Source organism: Dermacentor silvarum, chromosome 9 (assembly GCF_013339745.2).
Source record: "Dermacentor silvarum isolate Dsil-2018 chromosome 9, BIME_Dsil_1.4, whole genome shotgun sequence".
Taxonomy (NCBI): Eukaryota; Metazoa; Arthropoda; class Arachnida; order Ixodida; family Ixodidae; genus Dermacentor; species Dermacentor silvarum.
The window spans coordinates 164,467,720-164,479,652 of record NC_051162.1 but is presented as its reverse complement, the minus strand read 5'-3'; the positions used below and the strand labels follow the sequence as shown (position 1 = coordinate 164,479,652).

At 46.3% G+C, this 11,933-nt stretch overlaps 1 protein-coding gene across 1 annotated transcript; it reads right to left on the bottom strand.

Moving 5' to 3' along the window:
- Positions 1–6,914: 6,914 nt before the first annotated feature.
- LOC125940131 (uncharacterized) lies at positions 6,915–11,889 on the bottom strand. Its single transcript, XM_049655845.1, has 3 exons — positions 11,861–11,889; positions 11,467–11,784; positions 6,915–7,348 (listed from the first exon to the last, which is right to left on the bottom strand). The coding sequence occupies exons 2-3, from the start codon at positions 11,777–11,779 to the stop codon at positions 7,293–7,295; spliced, it is 369 nt and encodes a 122-aa protein (XP_049511802.1). The 5' UTR covers positions 11,780–11,784; positions 11,861–11,889; the 3' UTR covers positions 6,915–7,292.
- Positions 11,890–11,933: the final 44 nt, after the last annotated feature.

Here is an 11,933-nt window from a genome sequence, read left to right as displayed (position 1 = left end):
GTGAACAATTCGGCATTGGTCGAGTAGTGCCCTCAAAGCATCAGAAAGAAAGGCTCGGCCTAGCTCGGCCTAGATAATAAACTTCTACTTAGGCTCGAAGCATTAGACGGGCTTCGGACAGCACCATTACAAAGGCAAGGGTGCTGGTCCCATTAAAAGGACAACGCGCCTGGATAATTATGATTGGTTTGCGCACTATGATTGGATGATGCCTCAAGCTGCACCTGGTAGGCACTACTAGGCAGATATGAAGTAGAAGCTGTGTCTCTATATACCCATGTATCAGTGGAGAACGCTACCTGCACTCAATACACGGACCGCACTCATTATGTGTGATTAGGCATGAATGTATTGGATTCTTTAAAAGAGAACTTAGAAAAAAAACACATCAATTGAGATATAGGTCTAAAAAAACTTGACAATACAAACAAGGTTAAAAATAAAATTATGGGGTTTTACGTGCCAAAACTACGATCTTATTATGAGGCATGCCGTAATGGGGGACTCCGGAAAATTTGGACAACCTGGGGTTCTTTAACGTGCACCTAAATGTAAGTACATGGGTGTTTTCGCATTTCGCACTAGTAAGAAAATCAAAGCCCAATGCCTATGGCAAAACTTTAGTGCCTTCACTTTCCACACGTACTTCCTAAATTCTTGCTATTACGTTGGACATCCTATGAAGGGGTGAATACGAAGCGCTGACAAAAACCTCTCTAGCGCTATTAAATGGGCCCTGAACCACTACATATCGAAGTGGAGAAATGCAATTTTTTGGGAAATAGGCTATTTGAGAAATACTTTGCCGCAAAAAGTACTTCAATGCGTTCAGCAGAAGCGGAGTTATTGGCAATCAAACACGGCTTCCGCTGTGCTCCCGTTACTTCTTCAATGCCTTCCACTTCGAAGGCTACGGCGGAGTGGAGCATGGCCACGACGCTCCGCCTTCGAAACGTCACCGGAGCATTTAGTTCAAGTTCTTCCACTTCGAAGGCTACGGCGGAGTGGAGCGTGGCCACGACGGCCTCGAAACGTCACCGGAGCATTTAGTTCAAGTTCTTCCACTTCGAAGGCTACGGCGGAGTGGAGCGTGGCCACGACGCTCCACCTTCGAAACGTCACCGGAGCATTTAGTTCAAGTTCTTCCACTTCGAAGGCTACGGCGGAGTGGAGCGTGGCCACGACGCTCCGCCTTCGAAACGTCACCGGAGCATTTAGTTCAAGTTCTTCCACTTCGAAGGCTACGGCGGAGTGGAGCGTGGCCACGACGCTCCACCTTCGAAACGTCACCGGAGCATTTAGTTCAAGTTCTTCCACTTCGAAGGCTACGGCGGAGTGGAGCGTGGCCACGACGCTCCGCCTTCGAAACGTCACCGGAGCATTTAGTTCAAGTTCTTCCACTTCGAAGGCTACGGCGGAGTGGAGCGTGGCCACGACGCTCCGCCTTCGAAACGTCACCGGAGCATTTAGTTCAAGTTCTTCCACTTCGAAGGCTACGGCGGAGTGGAGCGTGGCCACGACGCTCCGCCTTCGAAACGTCACCGGAGCATTTAGTTCAAGTTCTTCCACTTCGAAGGCTACGGCGGAGTGGAGCGTGGCCACGACGCTCCACCTTCGAAACGTCACCGGAGCATTTAGTTCAAGTTCTTCCACTTCGAAGGCTACGGCGGAGTGGAGCATGGCCACGACGCTCCGCCTTCGAAACGTCACCGGAGCATTTAGTTCAAGTTCTTCCACTTCGAAGGCTACGGCGGAGTGGAGCGTGGCCACGACGCTCCGCCTTCGAAACGTCACCGGAGCATTTAGTTCAAGTTCTTCCACTTCTAAGGCTACGGCGGAGTGGAGCGTGGCCACGACGCTCCGCCTTCGAAACGTCACCGGAGCATTTAGTTCAAGTTCTTCCACTTTGAAGGCTACGGCGGAGTGGAGCATGGCCACGACGCTCCGCCTTCGAAACGTCACCGGAGCATTTAGTTCAAGTTCTTCCACTTCGAAGGCTACGGCGGAGTGGAGCATGGCCACGACGCTCCGCCTTCGAAACGTCACCGGAGCATTTAGTTCAAGTTCTTCCACTTCGAAGGCTACGGCGGAGTGGAGCGTGGCCACGACGCTCCGCCTTCGAAACGTCACCGGAGCATTTAGTTCAAGTTCTTCCACTTCGAAGGCTACGGCGGAGTGGAGCGTGGCCACGACGCTCCGCCTTCGAAACGTCACCGGAGCATTTAGTTCAAGTTCTTCCACTTCGAAGGCTACGGCGGAGTGGAGCATGGCCACGACGCTCCGCCTTCGAAACGTCACCGGAGCATTTAGTTCAAGTTCTTCCACTTCGAAGGCTACGGCGGAGTGGAAGCATGGCCACGACGCTCCGCCTTCGAAACGTCACCGGAGCATTTAGTTCAAGTTCTTCCACTTCGAAGGCTACGGCGGAGTGGAGCGTGGCCACGACGCTCCGCCTTCGAAACGTCACCGGAGCATTTAGTTCAAGTTCTTCCACTTCGAAGGCTACGGCGGAGTGGAGCGTGGCCACGACGCTCCGCCTTCGAAACGTCACCGGAGCATTTAGTTCAAGTTCTTCCACTTCGAAGGCTACGGCGGAGTGGAGCGTGGCCACGACGCTCCACCTTCGAAACGTCACCGGAGCATTTAGTTCAAGTTCTTCCACTTCGAAGGCTACGGCGGAGTGGAGCGTGGCCACGACGCTCCGCCTTCGAAACGTCACCGGAGCATTTAGTTCAAGTTCTTCCACTTCGAAGGCTACGGCGGAGTGGAGCATGGCCACGACGCTCCGCCTTCGAAACGTCACCGGAGCATTTAGTTCAAGTTCTTCCACTTCGAAGGCTACGGCGGAGTGGAGCGTGGCCACGACGCTCCGCCTTCGAAACGTCACCGGAGCATTTAGTTCAAGTTCTTCCACTTCGAAGGCTACGGCGGAGTGGAGCGTGGCCACGACGCTCCGCCTTCGAAACGTCACCGGAGCATTTAGTTCAAGTTCTTCCACTTCGAAGGCTACGGCGGAGTGGAGCATGGCCACGACGCTCCGCCTTCGAAACGTCACCGGAGCATTTAGTTCAAGTTCTTCCACTTCGAAGGCTACGGCGGAGTGGAGCGTGGCCACGACGCTCCGCCTTCGAAACGTCACCGGAGCATTTAGTTCAAGTTCTTCCACTTCGAAGGCTACGGCGGAGTGGAGCGTGGCCACGACGCTCCGCCTTCGAAACGTCACCGGAGCATTTAGTTCAAGTTCTTCCACTTCGAAGGCTACGGCGGAGTGGAGCGTGGCCACGACGCTCCACCTTCGAAACGTCACCGGAGCATTTAGTTCAAGTTCTTCCACTTCGAAGGCTACGGCGGAGTGGAGCATGGCCACGACGCTCCGCCTTCGAAACGTCACCGGAGCATTTAGTTCAAGTTCTTCCACTTCGAAGGCTACGGCGGAGTGGAGCGTGGCCACGACGCTCCACCTTCGAAATTTCACTGGAGCATGTAGTCCAAATTTTATTTTGAATGTTAACGTATATTCCTCTACTTCCGATTTTGGTGCCTACGATGCGCTAAACATAAGCCAAAGGCGGTTGTCCTCAGCGAGCCGTAGTGCGCTTAGCCAGTGGACTCGTGGCGGCACCCCGCGGCGGCCACGGTGTAGCCGACTGCAGCGACCAATAGCAGCCGCGTATGGGAATGCGTATTACGAAATAAAGCGTCAGGAAAAGAATGAGGAGCATGGCTTCTGTTGCAATAGGTGAGGCGTAAACTCGTAAAGGTTCATGGGATGCGCGCGGTCTGCATCGACTTCCGGTTCAACAGCTTTCCGTCCGCAGTCGTTTCTACGTGTTGCGTGTCGCTCACGCAATGTCTCCGTGCGCTTTCCTGATCGCAACAAATCATCTATGCGGCTGATTCCTTGTGCACCCTACTATGGCCGCACCTAGGACAGACTACGAAAGGTAAGCATACGCTGTCATTGCCAAATAACCTTTTAAATAGAAGTGTCAAATGACGGACTGTACGTGCTGTCACGAATCTCTGTTTTTCTGGTATAAGTGGCGTGGCCTTTGTTTTTACGCCTTTGTACTAGTTTTAACCACCATTCGGGTTTTGTAACTTTTCAGTAATGTACATGCTACAGCGGGTCGGCCACAAACGTGTTTATTTTTGAGGCTTTCTTTGTGGCGGGGCGCTCAGCTGTTTTTACACACGTCGTTGTACTGGGCCGCTATTTTGTAGCGATGCCTTTAATGTCATAATGCCTTTTCGCGCTTATCGCGCTTTGTAAGTGGTCAGAGCGACGGTCGGCTGACGATATCAACGTTGATAACGCGAGCGGACCGTCGCTCTGACCCTGACAAAGCGCGATAAGCGCGAAAAGGCATTATGACATTAAAGGCATCGCTACAAAATAGCGGCCCTGCTCTGTTGTCGTCTGTTATTGTGGGGGATAATAGCTCTTATCAATATTCACCGAGTGCAATGGGTACCCTATGTTACTGGAACTAAGCGTGCAGCGGCGGCAGCCTGGCAAAATGTTGAATCGTCCGTTCGCAAATGCAGCTGTAGCTTAGCCGCGATAAGAATGCAGTGCTGAAAAGGCTTTAAAAACTAAATCTGTCCACGGGATCTAAATCGAGCTTGGTGGGCCTTTACGTATCTGCATCGCGTTGGCAAACAGACTGGCCGAGATGACGTTCACTTTATCTTCTGGTGCGTGTTTTGTACGCGTTGCTGCAGCCTGTTCGGCACGCATGTGCACCAGATAAGGTATAGAATAAATAGATTTGTAAAAGAAATGCTTGGAGAAACACTTAGAATTACCAATAACGCAGTGTCACCGTTTTTTAAATACAATAGTAGTGCGCTTTTTCTTGTTTACATAGTGACAGCATCTGTCTTTTTGCAGTTCTGACCAAACCAGCCAGGCAACTTCATTTTCTCAGCTCAGCACAAAGCTGGTCGCCAGTTCGAGATGAGAATCAAGCAAACAGCTCCACTCGAACACATTTCACACTGATTATCGGCAGCTTTACAAAACTTGACGTTCTTGTAACTGCATAACACTAATCCTTTACACTTGGGTTTTTCTTACTGAAGCTCTGTACCAGCCAGCCATGCAAGTATCCAGGAGGCACAGCCTTCCCAGCTGGTACCCAGGCAAACGACGCACCAAGACACCGGTTTGAGGTGGGAAACAAGTTTACAGCTCCATTCAGAAACATTGCTTACTGAGTATCTCTTAGCAACTTTGCGAATAGCTATAAAACACTGCGATTATAGTAATATAAACATGCTACACACATCAATGCAGAAGTAACGAATTCATATGCCGTTCTCGAACAGCTTTTGCGCATCATCCGACAACAGATTTGGCATTTCTGTCCCTTATTGTGCTGTTCTGTGGTTGAATTAAACAGTACCATAAAAATGTCGACTGCTCTGGCAGTTGAGTAGCAGCTGGTTCAACAACCTAGATCACAGTCCTATAATTTTGCACGTAGGGGTATGTCAAAACTAATGAACGGTCCATTTAAATTGTGCAATATTTTTCCTTTTCAAGGAACTTCAACGTGGACAGCTCCAGAAACCTTCGCTACGAGCAAGGCGAGCATCTGTGGACACAAATTAACTATGCAGCCATATGCCGGTATTTCGTGGAAAAGGCTAGCCACGATGGTGCTGCTGCCAACGCATTCCGTGCCCTGGATGCCTACCAGTATGTTAAATCTGGTATGTAGTGTACGGTCTCTACAGTCTACCAAATAGTTGCATTAGAATGTAACAACTAATATAGACATTGACTGCACTTTGTGCTCCTTATTGGGAAAATGTTTTATGAATCCATCATTTCACTACGTTGTTTATACTCAAGATGTTAACACTTTATGAACTATGTTGCCTCAAAAATATGTTTCTGCAGGTAAAGTCCATGATATTAAAACAGCAGTGCCGCGACCGGGACTGCGTATTTTAAAAGGGTTTGTGAGCCCGTCACAGAGGTCCGGGCTTCTGTACGAGTGTTGGATTGCCGTGACTGAGGAGGGTGCAATTGAAGATACCAGGTGCTCGTGCATGGCGGGGTAAGAAAAAAAATATCGACTACACTGCTATTTCCATTGTTTATTTTTGCACTACACTGCTATTTATCTGTCAAAATAGTTGCCGGGACGAAATGCAAACTGCTTCCCAGTCTCAGCATCATATGGGCTAGTACTTCTGAAAACTTCTGAAATCCTTCCGCTATCAATCTAAACTTCTGCAGCAGTGTTGTCTTCCCCTTCCTTTGCCAAAATTTTGATTGTACTATCTCCACTAGCTATGCATTTTCCTAGTCTAGTTGAGTTCGTTGCTCCCCCCATTGTGTACTTTGCATTCATGATCACCACGGCAGCTTTTTCATCACAGAAGAAGTTGGGGAGTTCTTCACCTCTTAGACATAGTTCCTGTCTTTTGTGCAACAATATCCAACTTGTGGAAATTCATGTTCTACATTGCTCAAAAACTGCAGTGAAGAGATCCTCACAGGTTCGCCAATTATTTCTCATGATTCTCGATGCATGTGACAAGGACATGAACAGGGATTACAGCAAACCAAGCACATAGAAATTTCAAGCACGTTACAGGAAGAAACAACACTAAGTAAACACCAAATTCAAGGCACCTTCTGGGTAGACTAAATAGGTGTTAGTCCATATATTACATTACAGTTGCATTGGTATCTTAATTGTCACTGACTGAGCGTGCACTACACCAGCTCAACGTCTTAATTTTATAGTCTGTGGAGTGTACGAGTTCTTGATTCCTTGTTGCTGTCATATCGAACATGAAGTTGACCCCGTAGCACAGGATAAGGCCGTTGTTGTAGGGAGTATTGGCCAGAGGAGCAGGTTAGACGAGTAGGAAGCTAGGGGTGCTTTTTTCCAGCTCACGTCCTCGCTAGTTCGCCTCTTCCCACTGATTTCAAAGTTTCGTTAAACCGATTTCTGGAACCCGCCTCTTCCCTGGTTGAAGGTGACGTCCACTTTTCTCGTCATTCTCCGCTTCTCTTCCTCCTTGATTCCGCATGCTGGCAGTGCACGCTGCTTCTCACTTTTGTCATGCAGCAGCAGGGCTACTGAATCTGTCTTTTTTTTCTTCGGTACGGCTGTCAGTCCAGTATCTGCTCCCATTCTTCGAATGAACTCACAAGACACCTTAAGCAGCCAAGAAACACAAAAACCTCTTTTTTTTGCATTTTTCCAGGTTGGGGCGGGTCTGCAGTCACAGTGCTGCAGTTTGCTTTGCTGTTGACTTTTGGACACAGGTTAACACAGGCCATCCAGCTCCAACTGATCTGCCATGCCAGTGGGTGCAGCCTCGCCTGAAGAAGGTAATAGTAAAAGAAGACAACATAGGTTTTAGCATTGCAATACTACTGCAAAATAGTACAAGCCAGGAGTTTCTGCACATTGACAGTTTGGATGCGCCATTATAAAATAACAGTGCCAGCAAATATACTAGTTAGTGCAGTTTTATGTATGCTAATTTTGTTTGCAGATCCCATCCAAGCCAACCAAGAAGATATCACATCAGTGGCACCGTTATGGGCCAATGCCAACAGTGCCAAAAGAACGTGGAGCAGTGAAGCTGAAAGGAATCCCCGATGTAAAAGGCTTCCTGGGAAGACTGCAGCAGGTGAAACATACAACAAGCTTAACCAAGTGCACTTTAACATTGGTCTCCTAACATTTCAATGGCTGCAATTCTCGTTTTTCTCCTGCAGGTTGCACCTTCGGCAAGGCTTTTTACGCTAACAACCTGCCAGTCAGGAGTAGTTGCTGCTGCAACAGTACCAGAAGATGCCACTGACCCTCGAAATTCTTTTACTTCTACTCTAGAGGTAACACTGGAAGTACCACTGTCCGCATATACCGCCAGGCTTCTAAATTCAAAGGGGTTTCGAAATGAAAATGTGGGCGCCTTGGCAGCCGAAGTTATAGAAAAATTTTCTATAACAGAGAATGAGGCAAGGAGGATTGAATCTGCAACAAGAACGCATGCAAATAATCCCCTGTGGCACCAGCACCGAAAAGGCAGGGTGACGGCATCAATTTTGAAAGATGTGTGTCTGTCCAAACGAGTGCAGTGCACGACACTGCTGAATAAGATATTCAGCACGCGGCCATTAAACGTGCCTGCTGTTTTGTACGGTGTCACAAATGAGCCTGTGGCCAAAGAGCGGCTACTTGAACACCTACAGACAATGCATTCTAATGCACGCATTGAAGCATGTGGACTAATGATAAACCCAAATTATCCACTCCTTGGCTGTAGCCCTGATGGAATTTTCCGATGTGATTGCCATGACCCTGCACTGGTTGAAGTTAAGTGCCTTTTTTGCTTAAGAGATTGCAGTCCCGAAGACTTGGTAGCTGAAGGTCAGAAGAGGAAGGGGTTCTGCCTTACAGCCAATGGGACATTGAAAGAAAGTCATCCCTACTACTACCAGGTGCAAGCTCAGCTTCATCTAAACCTGGACAACATCACAAAGTGCTACTTCTACATTCACGTTGATGGGGGCGGGCATCTGGTAGTAGTAGAAAGGGATGAGAGTTTTATGCAGACGCACAAAGAGAGCTTCAAAATTTTTCTAAAGGACATTGTAATGCCCAGAATAATTTTTGGCAATTCTGTGTAGAACTATACGCACTCAGAATCTATTCCACTAGGAGCATAATATAAACATGGCTTGTGCAGTTTATGTTTGGAAGCTTTTTACATGTATTCAAAAACATCCAAATGTATAATTTTTTGTACTTTGAAACATTGGAAAGGCACTAAGGAGGAATGTTACACTGAATTCATAAATTACATTGGTGTAATGCAAAATATTAAAAAAATTAAATTATGTGGTTTTACGTGCCAAAACCAGTTCTGATTATGAGGCACGCTGTAGTGGGGGACTCCAGAAGTTTGGACCACCTGGGGTTCTTTAACGTGCACCTAAATCTAAGTACATGGGTGTTTTCGCATTTCACACCCATCGAAATGCGGCCGCCGTGGCCGGAATCCGATCCTGCGACCTCGTGCTCAGCAGCCCAACACCATAGCCACTGAGCAACCACGGCGGGTGATGCCAAAATATTATTTTGGCCATGAGCACGGTCTTGGTCAGCTGGAAAAGATACAGAAATGAAACATGGGCTTTCTGTGCTAGCTCCTCATGTTAAATGACTGCATCTGCTTTGGACTAGTCAATGCATCAGTACACAAATGCTACACTTCCTTATAAGGAACGAAAGACCAAACTTAGTGAATTCTGATAACATATCAGATGGAACTAATTTAATGTTCCTCTTTAGTGTCTTTTAATAGTAAAGTTGTGTAATGCTGTTTGTGATACGGTATGTTCACCATTCAATACAATTTTCTGCTGTCTGTTACCATTAGAATGCGAATTTAATTTTGAACTCAATGAAGCATGTGATACAGTGTTCAATCAATGAAGCATGTGATACAGTGTTCTACTGTCATTGATAAGTCGAGAATGCAGAAAGGTCTCCTCGAAAAAAAATTGTGATGCACCTGCCTTTCATGCGTGTGTGTACCACCACCATTGAGATAGATGCACAGTGAAAGACTGAATGGCCCCCTTATCCTCTCAGTGTTAGCATTCACACTCGGAACAAAAAGCTTCCTCGGTAAGGAAACACCAGAGCAAGGCAGAAAGTGCAGACATGGACAAAAAATGGCAAGGAAGGTGAGAACACGGCGAAGACGATTCGGTGCCGCAAGTATATCAATCGGCTTTGAAAGTCCACTGCATTCTTGACTTGCCAAACTGAAACGTGTGATACTGCTATATATTTAGTTTAGCCTTTTAGTGTCCATTTTAGTGGTTATGAATTTTTGTCTAGTGCACAGTACGGGTGTAATTTTGTGCACCATGTTTGCCAACACAGTTACTTCTACTTTTCGTGTTTCATTATCAATGAAGCATGATATGTGTTCTAGTCAACGAAATGTGATATTTTACGAGTTTAATTACTGCTCCATATTTTATACAAGTGCCATTCAACCTTTTTTTCTGAAAACTTTAGCACCTATGAATCTGAGTGCAACAATGAGTCATACACATTATTTCAACCGATATGTTCGTGAGCTCGCTTGGTGCTTGTAATTTTATAAGTGCCATAGAACAATACTTGTATTTTTAGCAATCGTATTATGTGTGTGATATGTTAAGCAAGTGCAATTTTACCAACTGGTATTTCAGAAAGTTGTGTTGAGAATGTCACAGTCCTTTTTGCATGCATAATATAGCCAACACTGTGGAGTCATGCATCATAACTGGAGACCAGAACTTTAGGCAAAATGGTTATTTTTTTTCCTCACATACTTATCGTGCCTATTTAACATTAAGCATGAACTATGGGACTAGAAACATGTTAGGGGCACTTTTATTGTGCCTATAAATGCCTATTTCGATCTTGGTGCAAATATTGGATTTTCCGAGTCTAAAAATGCCCTTTCCCATTTTAGTCCTAGCCGTAGCTTGTTTATAATGTTATGGAGGCTCCGGATTAACTTTTACAACCTGGGATTCTTTAACGTACACCAAATGCATAGTACATGGCAGTGTTTGCATTTCGTCCCAATTAAAATGTGGCTGCCGTGGCTAGGATTTGATCCCGCGACCTCGTGCTTAGCAGTGCAACACCAAAGCTACTAAGCAACTGCAGCGTGTTTATAATGTTATCACTCACTGGTGAACTTAACTGAAAACAGCCATTTATAACCACGAACACTTTGCGATTGTAATGGCTGTATTCGCAACCATCCCCAATGGATATGTTGCTAATACAGTTTGTTTAAATCTTCAATTTCTCTGGTTTTTGGTACTGAAAGAACTGGCGAATATTGTGCCACTCCTGATGACATCAAATCGTCAAACATTTGAAAGTACTATTATGCACTGCGAAGTTTCGTGAATGTTGAGAATTCCTTTTCTGCTACACTCTAATACTCAGTGAAGAAAGACTGAATGTGAAACCCAAGAATCTTGAGATGGTGCTTGTTAGTGCTTTCACAAGTGTTCCCATGGCATCTTAAATTGTGCTAAATTTCTGTGATATCTTGCAACCTACGCCTTTTTTCATGATATCTGTTATGCACTATACCTGCAATAAAGCGTTTTCAGTACACATGGTGTCTCGTGGGCGAACTCTGAAAATTGACTGTGAAATCCACTTGTTTGGTTATTTCTATGTGTGAGCAGTTTGTTTTAGGCACGCAGCTGGTAACACTACGCTTTGTAAGAATCAATCCGCTAAGCAAGATTCATGGTACAAGCTGGTGCATACATGCGATCTCTGCATCATTATGTGCCCATATGCTAACATGCACTAAAGCTAGAAAATAATGGTAAAATAGTTAGCAGCGTCACAGGGCACACTTTCTTCAAGAGCAATCGGAATTTTGTATAGCCATATCGCTCACCTCTTTTTGACAGTGGTGGGCAAAGATTTGTAAGCCCAGCTACTACAGTTGTGATTTCGTCGTAAACATCCACTAATGTGTAGGGAACAGTCCCAGTCATTATGCGCCATTTCTTGAGATGACCAATGGCTCTCTCAACAATAATTCGTGTTGAGGAAATTCTCCTTGAGGTTGTGACCTCTTGTCCAGGGAGCTGCACCCGGTTCTTTGTGAAGCTTGGTGTTATCAGCTGAACATTTTTTTCATAGAATTCCTCGAACAGGAGAAAGCCACGATCAGCCAGAACCTGGTCGCCACTTTGTAGGTGGTCCATAAATCCTGTGCCGAAGAGAAAACTGGCTGAGTTACTGAAAGCATTGCACTAATATAATAATATTGGGTATGGACAGCTCACCAGATGATAACGTCAACTCCTTATCAGAAACTCTTCCTCCATAGGTCTTGGATAAAACAACATTACTGCACCA

Excerpts from the sequence above, each read along its gene's own strand:
- LOC125940131 (XM_049655845.1), bottom strand. The coding sequence starts at position 11,779 with ATGGACCACCTACAAAGTGGCGACCAGGTTCTGGCTGATCGTGGCTTT. Across the intron at positions 7,349-11,466 it reads CCCACCACTGTCAAAAAGAG|GCGAGGCTGCACCCACTGGC; the intron begins GTGAGCGATATG and ends TACCTTCTTCAG.